The sequence below is a fragment of the Rissa tridactyla genome, chromosome 2 (assembly GCF_028500815.1).
Source record: "Rissa tridactyla isolate bRisTri1 chromosome 2, bRisTri1.patW.cur.20221130, whole genome shotgun sequence".
Classification (NCBI taxonomy): Eukaryota; Metazoa; Chordata; class Aves; order Charadriiformes; family Laridae; genus Rissa; species Rissa tridactyla.
In genome coordinates, this window is record NC_071467.1 from 149,114,338 (window position 1) to 149,127,624 (window position 13,287).

Below are 13,287 nucleotides of genomic sequence, written 5' to 3' on the forward strand. Positions count from 1 at the left end.
TCCTCATCTTTATCAGTGTCCTTGGGGAGACTCTTTTCAGCTTATCTCACAACTTAGCTCTTCCCTTTGAAGTGTTAAAACACACCAGATGCCTGTGATTTAGGCCTTGAGGTGTCAAAGTGCACCAGATAACACGCTGGATGCCTGCGATTCAAGTATGTGAAGAGTTGAAACAGTGTAAGTTTTCACCAGCCTTTAAGAAAGCCTGTTTGATTAACAAACATGATTCTATTTATTACAAAGTGCATGCGGGACAAGGGCACAGCTGAAATTTAGGCTGTTCTCTTACTGAATAGGAAGGCAGGTAGGAGACCGTTTCCTTCCCAAGGCTGTTTGTTCTTCAGAACTGACAGTGCCAGAATAAGTAAAACCTTTCTGTTTTTTCTGCGTTAGTTAATGAGGACCCTGGGTACTAGTGGGGCACAGAATTATTGCCATATTCCAGGGTCTCTTTTGAGGACAGAAATTGATTTTAGAAAAGATGTATTTCGTGTATCCAAGTTGCATTAACCTGTAAGTGCTTGGGTACGTGATTATGCACTTTCTCCTAATGGCTCACTTTTAGGTAGCACTATAAGTATAGGTAGAATAAACTAACTGCTGACTACATACATTTTAACATTTTAGTAACACCCTTCTCCAAAGCAGTTATGTTCTCTGCCTCACGGGGTAGTCAGGTTTGCATTGGAAGATCCTTAGTAGAACAGCGGTGCTTTGTTCAACCTAAAAGTTCATTCTTTGGCAATGCATCATCCATATATTGCAGAGATTCTGCTCAGCTCTTGCCGTTCGGATGTGGAACCTGCCCTGTGCAAAAAGGTGCTTGCACCAGAGGTGGCTCTTTTGTCTGGATTTGGGACTTTACTGTCTCTAATGGGAATTCCCATTTTTACACCTGCCCATTGGCTTTGGTTCTTCAGCAGAAGTCGCACGTGCAGATCTTTTCTTGTATGAAGTTTGTCACTGACTTCAGTGATCGCTTTCTGGGGTGAGGATTATGGCCATGGCTGATCACCAGGTTTTGATGCCAGCAGGTCCAGTTACATTCACACACATTGAGTTACTGCAGCATCGCTGATGCTGCTGGTGGTGTTCATAATTTATGCTGTCATAGAACAGAAGCAGAATCAGTCTTTAGTTCTGCTCAGCACATGCCGTGCTCTCTGTGTTTTGTCTGGGATGATTTTTTGGGGGATGGTAGCAACGCCTGCCCTGGCACTTGGCAGTCTGTGGTGCCATTCTTACCTTGTGGGAAGATCTCAGGTGGCAATGTCGCAGCTGCTGAGGCACTCCTTGCATAGCAGAGTGTGTTTAGAAGAACCAAAGCTTAAGAAGAATTACCCTCAGGAGACCATTTCAAAAACAGATGGGCCGATCAGACAGAAAAATAAGACTGGGATAAAAGGGGGGAGAGCTAGGAAAAAATATAGTAGAAGGGGCATAGCTGAAGCATTTAAGCTTTTTGTTTTATTTTTCCGGTACTCAAGCATTTTCCTTATTATACTTCATATTAGTTTGTGTCCCTATTCCTACTATCCAGGAATTCTTTGTTCTTTTCTCCTTCCATTTTATCCCTTTTTTTGTTGTTGTTAATGCATTCCATTTTTTTTTCTTTTCTTTTTTTCCTTGAGGACAGTACTTTTTTACACCTTCCTTGTCCTCAGTTTGAACTTCTGCAGCACAGTCAGTCTTTCAGTGTTTGCTTCCATCTCATTTGTGTCACTGCTAAAACCGCTGCTGCCTTACACAGAGCAGAATTGGCTTCCTGTCCATCTACCTTACCAGTGTCCGAAATCTTTTACCATCTTTTTGGGAGGAAAACCTGATTTGCTTCACCGGAGAAGGCATGTGTAATCCCAAAGAGCTGCTGAAATAGTGGAAGGCATGGCACAGTGAAATCTCCAGCAGTGCTGTAGGAGGCAGTAACTTCATGCCTGGCTTGGACTGTCTGTGGGTTCAATTGATGTTACATTGACTTTGGTGAGGGGAACAAGGCCAGATGGAAAGGGCTGAAATGTTCAACTGTGAAGTAGGAAGCAGGGCCCTGAGACATATAGTCAGGGCAAGGGTGTGGGCGGACAAACAAGCTCCCAGTCAGTGGTAAATATAATGATCGGTGCTTTCCCAACAACTTCTTTTAGAGTGTCTGAACAACACGCTTTCTTTTTGTCGAGGGAAAAAAAAAAGAAAAGAGGATTGTTAATAATTCCTTATCACATTGTGTAAATCTCAAGTAGATCCGATTTTTTGGGTCTTTCCTATATTAGCTATAATGACGAATCATTTCAAAGTCAAAAGATATTCACCAGATATTCAGTCAGTGCAGGATACAGCAGCCAGCATGACACCAGACACATCTAAGCAAAGACTCGTGGTTGTGTTATGAAGTCATGTCCTTGGGATATTTACTGCAACATGCAACTGTTTATTGGCTGTTATCACTGTAGTATGTGACAAGCATACACATAAAGAAACTTCCATGCATGGGTCAGATAAGAAAATGCTTGGTAAAATGGATGATAATGTATTTGCAACAACTTCAAGGTTGAACATTTCAGAAATAAAGTGAGAATATCAAGTTTAAGACCATACAAAATTATCAAGCCATATTCATATAATATTTATGGCTTAGGTAATCTCGTAACTTTAGGTTTTAAATTATATTTTTTCAGTGGTTAAGTTTTTACACTGAAAATAATTTATTTAGTTACCACAATAAAAATATATTAATAAATGGCTTGTGCGTGGCTCAGAAATGTGAGGTTTTAAAGAGATTAAATAATCTTTTTGGAGATGGGCTAATTGAAGGGCGACTCTTTACGGAAACGATAAAGGAACAGGTTGTGTGGTGGAAAAGCGGGTTGACATGAGTGCAAATGTTAAGGAAACGAAGTGGAAAACTCTGACAGTAGGTAGTGCACTCTTGGTTTGGATATGGAAATGGGAGTGGGAGACTGTGACTTCTGTGTCTGATAGAGGACAGTGCAGGTCCGTTGTTCTAGCTGTAATTAGCAAACAGAGATACAACGTTAGATAAGGAGAAGATGGTTTCTGGCAAAAATGATAATGGGCTGCCGTCCATGGGTGTTTGCTCTGAAAAGGAGTTCCAGTCCTCGGATATATTCAGATTAGTCTTCTTTAGAAGTTCTCCACCTTCTTGGGATGCCCATGCATGGTTATTTTCCAGCATTTCCATTCCTGCCTCCCACAGTCTGGGTCAAAAAGCCACAAGATGTCTTCTTGCTGTCTGCTTGGATCTAAGAAAATCTGGCTACCAGCATGAGTCAGCACTACTCTGCTATATTCAGGTTTCCAGTATCTTTGTTTAGAATAAAGCTCCAAAGAGAAATACCAGCCTGTTCTCTGCTAACTGCGGGATGTAGGAGCAAAGCGTCCTACACTGAGGATGAGGAGCACAGGGCTGCTGGAACGGCACCACAGATAAACAGACTTGGGTATCCAGCCTCTTTGTCCCTTTCCCAGGCTTTGCCTGTCAGCAGATGTGTGCTCATGTGCATTCGTACACAGATTTGAGAAAGCAAGGAATAATTACCCCTGTAGATAACCTTCTGCTTCAAATGTTTCAAGCTAAAAGTCTGAAGAGAGTTTCATAATCCAATATGCACATGCAACGTTGCTGGAATAGGCTGTCTCTTGAATTAAGACTAAACAATGCATGATTTAGTACTTTCACTGACGGAGGAGGAGAATTTTGATCAAAGATATTGGAGCAATTCTCTAGTTTTGTGAAAGATGAGAGGAGTTATCACTCGTTTTAATACGCCATTGATTTGGCTTCATAGAATCGTTTAGGTTGGAAAAGACCCCTGGGATCATTGAGTCCAACCATCAACCCCACTCTACAAAGTTCTCCCCTACACCATGTCCCCTAACACCACATCTAAACGAGTCTTAAGCACATCCAGGGATGGTGACTCCACCACCTCCCTGGGCAGCCTGTTCCAGTGTCTGACCACTCTTTCTGTGAAGAATTTTTTCCTAATGTCCAGCCTAAGCCTACCCTGTTGCAGCTTAAAGCCATTCCCTCTTGTTCTATCGCTAATTACCTGTGAGAAGAGACCAGAACCAACGTCTCTACAATGTCCTTTCAAGTAGTTGCAGAGAGTGATGAGGTCTCCCCTCAGCCTCCTCTTCCTCAAACTAAACAGTCGCAGCTCCTTCAATCGCTCCTCATAAGATTTATTCTGCAGGCCCTTCACCAGCTTCGTTGCCCTCCTCTGCACTTGCTCCAGCACCTCAATATCTTTCTCATATTGAGGTGCCCAGAACTGGACACAATACTCAAGGTGTGGCCTCACCAGTGTTGAGTACAGGAGGACAATCATCTCCCATCTTCTGCTAGTCACACTATTTCTAATCCAAGCCAGGATGCCATTGGCTTAAATTGGCTTCATCCACATTCTCCTGTTTCTGGAAGCTCCTAGGCCTGTCTTGCTTGTATTAAACATTTTCACATTTTCTTATTTAACACTCTTTTTTGCCCACTTTTTCTTTCAGCTTTTTATTTCATTAATTGCCTGTAAGGCAAGCAGTCTTACGGGGGGTTATGGGCAAGTGTTCATGGATCAGAAAGAGGAGGAGTCCTCCCGTGTGCTCTGTCGGTGGGTTCACTTTGATGGACAAGATGTCAGCTCAAGAGTCATTGATTTTCATAGACAAAATGTTAACTTGCCAATAGGTTTTCCAGATTTCCTGGTGTGCTTGTGTGAACAATGGAAAATTAGTGCACTTAGTGTAAGTGCACTGGTCTTGCTTTGGGGACACAGTAGTGCAATCATGCAACAGCATGCCGAACAAATGTTAGTTAAGAAGGGTTTTATCTAATTCAAAGCTAATGAATTCACTAGATAGCATCTGTATGAAATTGAGGAACAATCTGAAATAGGATCAGAGCTTGTACTTTGAACATGTAGTTGTTAATGGGTCTGCACTTCATGTGTCTGTGTAAAATCCTTTCCTTGTTCCCAAATCTTTGATGTAATTTTGTCCCCATTCAGAAGTCTCCTTCAAAGAATTTCCCATGCAGATTTAGCCCACTTTAAATACAATGGGGAAGTGTTTGGCATTTAATAAGCTCACTTTCCCTCATGTCTAAATTGGTCTGCATTTTCTGAATGTGACAAAGGAGGGTGAAATGAGAAAAGCCGCCCTAGCAAACCATTTTGTAACTTCAGGAGAGAGGCCAACAGGGTGGGAAAGGGAGTCAGCAGAGGACTGGTTTGCCCCTGTATGGATGAACTGCCCATCCCGTACAACTAAAGGTGTCTCCCTTTACCCTTCTGATACTTTCAGGAAAGGATGCAGAAAATCGCTTTTCTGGTGGTGAATTGTCGGAGGAAGTCTACACCTGCCTGCCCTGCAGGGAAGGATGTTCTTACTGTACAGATGATACTCCCTGCTATGCACAGGAGGACAAGTATTTACGGCTGGCTATCATCTCATTCCAAACGCTCTGTATGCTGCTGGACTTCATAAGCATGCTGGTAGTCTACCATTTTCGCAAGGCAAAGGTAAGCAGACATGTTTTACTTTGATAATCCTGCTCATTGTATGGTAGAGACTCATTTATGTTAAGTGTATAGCTTCTCATTTTGACAGTCAATTTCTCAGGTAAGGAGGAGAACTCAAGGAAAGGATGGGATTTCCAAACAGGAATGCTTTGCTTTAGGCGTGGAGGTACTTAAATTGTTGATGCAGTTATTGAAAAAAACACCGAGCAATTTATTTATGTCTCCCAGTGAAATCTGCTTACATTTATAGATGATCAGCAAAAATCAAGGAAACCTATTATGTTTGAAGTAGTCGTGGGAAATCAGGCTGATTACGCAGGTACCTAAGGAGGCAAGTAGATATTTATATTCTTGGGATTGTGAAAGTCTCTCTTTTACCGCTGCTGGGAATGATGTTATATTTGAGAGACTATCTGGAAAATAATTATATCAAGGAGAAATCTTTCAAAATAATTCTAGTTTCTAGAGAGTTTAAACTTGATTCTATGGTTAAAGATTTTTTTTTTCTCTAAAGTATGAATATATTGAGGAGTATCTGTAAATTACTGATGCAGGCTGCAATTATGTTTTATGTACTAACCTAATGAACTTTCTGCTTTTGCCTCTCTCAAAGCCTTTTCACATGTAGTATCTCATGGAATCTCACCGTTGCCTCACTAAATGCAAAATATTCTCTGAAACTTCCAATTTACAAAAAAAAAAAAGAAAAAGAGAATCGAAGCTGGCACATATTCACTACCTACATTTGGGAGACGTAGGTGTGCACACAGTATGCTACACTGTTGAAATTAATTGCTTCATCCACTTTCCATAACTAGATAAGCATTTCCATTTTGGTTTTTGGAACACTTGATCCTACAGTCTTCCTAATCCTACAGTGTCTGTGTTACAAATGCGTGGCTCATTTTGAAAGACTTTAATATCCTGGCAGGAAATCACAGAATGAACAGTAACATTCTTTTTTTTTTCCTCTTCTGTTTCTGACAGAGTCTTTGTATTTAATGACATTGCATAAAATGATTCAAATTACAGACTTAATTGTATTTATAAAGTTTTTCGTTATGAAATGTCTGTTGTAGGCATCTGTTTAGTTGCTTAACATTAACTTAGCAGAAGAACTTCATTCCGGTTTTATGAGGTTTTAGTCCGCCTGGTAATGTTACTCGCTTTTAATGTCATAGACAACATCATGAAAGCAGCATTCCTTGTGACTAAAAACTTTACTTTCTAGACCTACAAAGTGAACAGGGTAGGTTACTTAATATGTGGCGATTGCAAGTTTGGCTTGATGTTTTTTTCACACTGAAATATTGATTGTTTTATAAGAAATTTCAGTATTTTCTCATAGTTTGAGATCAGAGATGAGTAAAATTGTGTACACTCTTGCACTTGTACACTTACATATGTTCTGATATGTGTATCCACTACGGTAAAAAAAAGATATATCATCTTTATTAAACTTATTACAGAAGTCTTATATTTCACAAAACCTGCTAGTAACAAAAAGTGCATTTTTACTTTTGTGATGAATAGTCATTTCTCCAAAGTCGGCTATGAGTAAAGAACCAGATGGGATCTGAATATTTAATATCAAAGCAATACCAAAGAGGCGTATAGACACCTTTCCTTGTTTCTAAAGAACTTTTCAGTCTTTATGAAAAAGTTTGAGCTTATTTTTTTCTAGATTACCTCTTACCATTAGACATCGTGACATCTGAACAAGGGAGAACCAGTCGTAAAACAAAACATTCTTTTTTCCAGAAAGAAGAGAGATGCCTTTGAGACATTGCATTTCATTTAGTTGGACAGAGATGGATTCAATTATAATTTTGCTACCTTAGAATAGAGTTGATTTTGCCCTAAACGTATATCTCACAAGGAAAAGGGGAGGAAAAATGAGACCAAAAAGTAATGCAGTGATTAAGAATTCTATCCTGTATGATCAGTGTTTTCAGGGAATAGAAACCGATAAATAGATGTTCCATTGCTTTTCATGTCATTCAGCTGAGTTTTTACTTGGATTCTTTTTATGTTCTTTATCTTGTTGGTACAGCATGATTTTAAAAAGAAAAAGATCTTGTGTGATTACCATGAAATGAGAAGCTGTGAAGGGCAAACATACTGAGAACAATGAGTATTTACATAAGAAAACTGCTGGTTACATTGGATAATGACAGAAATTTGGAGCAAAAGAAGAAAACTAGTAACTGTGTACTCTCCGCCAAGGGGCAAAAGTCATGAAAATGAAAGAACAGATATTGAAATGTATTCAAACTATTTGCATTTTGAGAATTTCCAACTATTAGTGAAACAAACCTTTATTAGGTTAGTATGTCTGTCTGCGATTAAAGTTACTGTGTTAAACTGCTCATTTCCAATGTGCTGGGTGGGTGTCAGAGAAGAGCATTTTTTTTTATTCTTTCTCACCTGTGGCACTACAATACTCAAATAGTTACAAAAAGTAATTTTTAATACAGCATTTTAACAGAAAGAACTGTGTCCTGCTACCATATCAAGAAACAATCTTAAAAGTCTTTTAAAGAGCGAAGGATGGGGGTTAAGAATAAAAAATGCTAAATTAAGGCCCCAGTGCTGGAAAGAATGGAAAGTGGATATGTGGCAGTTTGGTACGGTTGTTGGTCAGTAAAATGACCTCAGGAAAATGGGAAGGTGAGTGGAATCAGGTTACCACCCTAGTGAAAGTGACTATGCTAAACACTACTTAATGCTTGTACTTTATGAGTGCTCCTGGTACGTATTAACTTCAAACAAGCTAAAGTCCTGAAAAGTTAAGGTCTGCCAACAGAAAGTACCTTGGGAAGAAACACGCCTGGCACCTTGACTGTGATATTGTTTGTATAATAATTCAGACAAGGAATGATAAAGGTCCATAAGAACCCTTTAGATCATGATGGAGGTGTCAACCTTGGTTTCAAAAAAAATCAACATAGCAGTAACAGCAGATGCAGACCAGAAGTATTTTAGACAAGAGAAGAAATAGCTATTCAGATCATAGCGTTTACACAAATTATGACCAAACAGTACTTATAATGGAAACTGCTGTGGAAGAGTCGCTCATTGGCTTAGTTTCATCAACAGTGTGGAATATATGCTAGATCCAAGCCAGTTTCTGAAAAATCAACCATTGGTAAAAGATCTACTGCTCCACTCCCAAAGAACATGGCAATGAGAACAGAGGTGTTTTCAATAATTACTGCCATAGTGTTACTGACAGGATTTAATGATCCGACTTTCATTTTGAAGTGGTCTTTATTACTGAATTAGTCTGCAGGGAAACCTGGTAAATATCAAGCAAAGTGGTTCCGCGAGTGAAAGATCTTGGCAAAATGAATGGTAACAAATAGGCAAAGCCTATAGGAAGCCGGATTACTGGCTTCTAAAAGCCAGGCTTCTTTTTAGAGGAACCTTTAGAAGTCTCTGAAGTTTTAAGTCTCTTATTTTAGAACTTCTAAACGTTCCTCTAAAGAGTTCTCCTCAGACTTCTGAAAGAACTCCTCTACAAACTTGCTGAATTATTTATTGTGGAGTAAGCTGCTGCTTACATTAATAGCAGTAGAGGAGGAGTGGAAGAGAGGAAATGTGCCATCTGTGTTTATAAAGACTTCCTGTAATGGTGAGAAGAACTAAAGATCAGTAGGTCCAACTTACACGCTTGCAAATTCACAGAAATGATAATAAAAAAAATAGAACTGCAGGGTCCATGGATAAGTGTGGGAAGTGGGCTTTTGTGAGAATGTGATGCCCTACAAATGTATTTATAGCTCTGTGAAGGTGGATTATGAGCATGTGGATATGAGACTACTTTTTCCAAGGTCTGACACCAAAAGCTCTTAAAAATTATGATCTCAAGGGTGAGCTTGTAGGTAACCTGTCTTGTAGGTAACCAAGAGATAACAGAGGAAAAGGCAGTGCAGGAAATATGGTATAAAATCATGTAAGACAGGGAGATGTTGACATGTGAACAAATATTCATGGTTCCTCTTAAGGTATCACTAGAGGGTGTTGAAGGGATCTTGGAAGTGGTTAAAAAAAATCAAGTAGGTGTTAAACACAGCTTTTAGTTGCTTTGTGTCACTCATTGGCAAAGAATATCTTGGTTCCCAAAGTATAAATCAATTCAAGTAGACTTTAGAAGGAATCATGAAGGTTACTTCCATTATTGTCTGTTTAAACAGAGTGGTTTTGGTGAAACATCTGGTGCAGGAAGTCCATAATTTTTATTGTTGGAAACCAGGAGGATAGACCAGGAAGGATCACTCTCTGCTGTTCTCCTTCTTTAGTAAAGCAGTACAGGCTGTGACCTGAAGTAGGGCACTAGAGTCTGAATCAGAAAGCCGTTCTTTTGTTCTCTTGGCAAAGAGTCATCAAATTAGATTGCATGCCTCTTCTTGAAAGCATTGTAGTTACTCATGTAGACTTGCACATTTGGTAGGTGGCAAAACAAAATTCAACTCATTTGTCCAAGGCACAGTACCACTGGTACATCACTGGTACCACTGACCAAAATTTTGTCATTGCCAACGTGTAAATGAAACTGCAAATTAGTGACTTCAAGCAGTAGGCAGCATTGGCAAACAGTACAAAATGGCACTGCAGAAAGATACTGTGAGAAAGCTCAGATTGATGCTGAGGAATTCATTTGAGGCTTTGTGAAACACAGGTGAAAGTGACTCAGCAGTCCTGAGATCAGCTCAGCAGCAATGTTATTAAACTGCAGGAGTCATAACTGGAGAAAATTACAGGCAGAAAATGTGGCCCTTTGCCGAGAGAAGGGAGAACTCCAAAATGGTAAGAATAAAAAAAAATTGGAAGAACGCGCAGAAGGAGTAGCAGAAGCTAAAACCACTAGTGAAAAGCATTGTAGGGAAAGACAGAAAAAGATGAAAAATGTAAGAGAGAAAGTAGATGCTGCTGCTATAATAGGAAAAGACAAAACATTTCAGCAAGAGACTAAATGGAGGAAATGTGCCAAAGAAAGAAAAAAAGGAAAAAAATATTCACAGCTAATACAGAAGGGAAAGCAGATGTGCAGATCACTTCAAAGAAATCTTTAACTACTCTAGACAACCCTCATGCCAAGAGTAGTGAAAGCTGGAAAAACTGAGCCTGGCATTAACACAAGCTGCAAGAGGCTGAAGAACTCCGGGGAGATGGAAATGGATGAAATCCCATCAGAAAAGCTGATGGCACCTGACAGCACGAGTTGAATGACACTGAGGGAGTTGTGCAGTGAAGCCTGGGAAAAAGAGATTTTTCCTCAATAGTGGAAATGCTGGAGTTTTATTAGACTGCCCTGACAGGGTGATCTTGCTGCATACTGCAGCTGGGGAGGTGCCGAGGCTTCTGCAGCGTAAGAGAGGTAAAGGGACACTGGATGCAAAACAAGGAACAGGCTCAACTGAGGCTCTCAGCACTTTGGATGGAGGAGATATGCATCCTAGCAATTGTAGAGCAGTGAGTAAAGGAATAGGCTGCTCTTATTTCTTGGTTTTCAAAAGGCGTTGACGGACTATGAGAGCATCTTCCAGAACAACTTGCAGCCCTACAGAGTCAGATCTTCATGGCTGTAGACAGGGGTGCAAAACATTCTCTAAGTTGAACAACTGAGAAACGAATCAGCTCAAGGTGAACAGTAGCAAACCTTGTGTGCTGTGGCATTATTATTGATTGGATAATGCAGACATTACTACTAAAATCATGTCCAAAAAGTATGAGGCTAAGCTAAGAAAAGTAGCTGGCTGGGCAAGGACAGAAATCACTGATGCTAGAACAAATATTCTCAAAAACGAGCAGTTGAGCAGTGATTTTCCAAGAAAAAGGATCAAGAAAATAGGAGAATTCGTCCACAAGTAGTGTTGCGTGAACCAATGGAGAGCTCAAATGGAGTGACCAGCTGCAGTATTGGTAACAGGCAGTGTAAGGGTAGCAAAGCCATACAGCACCAGAAAGAAACAGAATGTTTAAATAAATATAAATAAAAAACAGATTTTTTTTTTTATTTCAAAGTTAGCACAGGATTTCAGGGGCTAAAAATCTACCAGAGCCTTAGCAAGGAAACCAGCTGCATTGTAAACAAGTTCTTATAAAAGTACCGGACTGTGGAAGAACATCAGCTGCAAAGAACCTAAAGAGCTCATCGGTTATCAGGCTGCCTTTTCAAATAAATCAGAAAGAAGAGCTGAAAATAACTGACCTTTGCATAGCGGCCATACCAACTCAAACATGGAGCTACCAGATGGAATACAACTGCCGTGAGAAACTGTAGGTGCCCTTAGGAAATACTAAGAACCACTACTGGCAAAGAGACCAGAGAAGCTGATCTCAGCCGTAACGTGGAAGAGACTAATTGCTACTTCAGAGATGAAGGAGAGATGAGAATGTGGTGCCAGCCTTGACTCACGCTAGACCTATTCAGAGGGCTCTTGTTTGCTGTGAATTCTCATTCAAATCAATGCTAAAGGTTTTAGAGTAGTTGCACTAAAGCCCAGATACTTTCCCATCATCTTTCTTTGTCGTGCACTGCGGAGCAGGCAGGGGAACTGTGGGCACGCGGGAGGAAATCTCTGGGGGATCTGGTCTTTCCGTCTTCCTGACGTATCTGTGGCCAGCAGCTCTGGATTTAACTCCAGCACATTAAGGTAAAATTCACAGCAGACAACACACTGGACAAAGGTTGTTTTCACTCTGAAAAATAATGGGAAAAATGCTTAGAGGAGAGTCTTTAAAACAGCAATTCGGAATGGTGTTGTCATATGGCATTAACAATGATGAAGGACTGTGATAGAGCCCATTGAAATGAAGGGCTTTGCCCCTTTCAAGACCATTTTCAATCCCAAATACTAGAAATTTGTAACTAAACAACCTTTTATTATACTGGTCTTCCCCCCTCCCCCATCACCCCCATTTATGAACACTCAACAACTTTTGGAAATACAGAAATGCTTTTAACGAGAGGAGAAATATATATCTGGAACACTGAACAAGGAAAAAGCTCACAGCTAAAAACCTAATCATCAACAAGAATAAATCATTTTACCTCTCTTGAGGGAACCGTGGCAAATAACAGCAACTGACTGTTTTTATATGGTTTTTACACTCTGTTGAATACAGATTTCCAGTGTTTGGAGTTCAGGGTGGTAGACATTCTATGCCACCGCTTTCCTATTTTTCCATTTAACATAAATACGTTTAAGCGTTCTGCTAAATTTGATTTCAAAACTGTGAAGATAGTCCCTAAACAACGCAATTTTAAACACTGCACAAAACTGCACATAGATGGAAAGGCAACATGCAAATTAATGCTGTACTTCCCCTTTCTAATACTGAGAAATCAAGAACATTTTTTCTCCCTTACTGCAGCCATGATAGGATGCAGTAATTCAGAGGGAGATAATCACAGGCTATTGATGTGTGATACATCTTTAAATATTAAAGCACGCTGGCTTTGCAAACATACCTTTTTTGCTAATGTAAATCAGCCGATCCTTTCCTTTTTTTTAAACTCTACAGTGGCATCTTGATGTGCTTATGCTTAGGTGCCTTTCATCTTTGGTGCGCATTCTGCTTTTTTCTCCCTAGACACCAATTTCTGACATTTCAGCTGAAGTGGAAACTTGATAGAGGGAAGAGATCTTGCGCAGATGGAGCAGCTGCCTTTACATGCTGTGCTGGTGGGCATACCTGACAGTTCGCTCAGCGCATACACATTCTGTGCAGTGCTTTATACACCCTTTCT

The 13,287-nt window shown here is 40.0% G+C and overlaps 1 protein-coding gene across 2 annotated transcripts in view; it reads left to right on the forward strand.

Moving 5' to 3' along the window:
- GPR158 (G protein-coupled receptor 158) overlaps positions 1-13,287 on the forward strand; it is a 211,193-nt gene that overhangs the window by 94,568 nt on the left and 103,338 nt on the right. For both annotated transcript variants that reach the window (XM_054192154.1, XM_054192155.1), the window contains exon 4: positions 5,314-5,531. In XM_054192154.1, the coding sequence (XP_054048129.1) occupies positions 5,314-5,531 (218 nt within the window). The remainder of the gene's footprint in view (positions 1-5,313; positions 5,532-13,287) is intronic.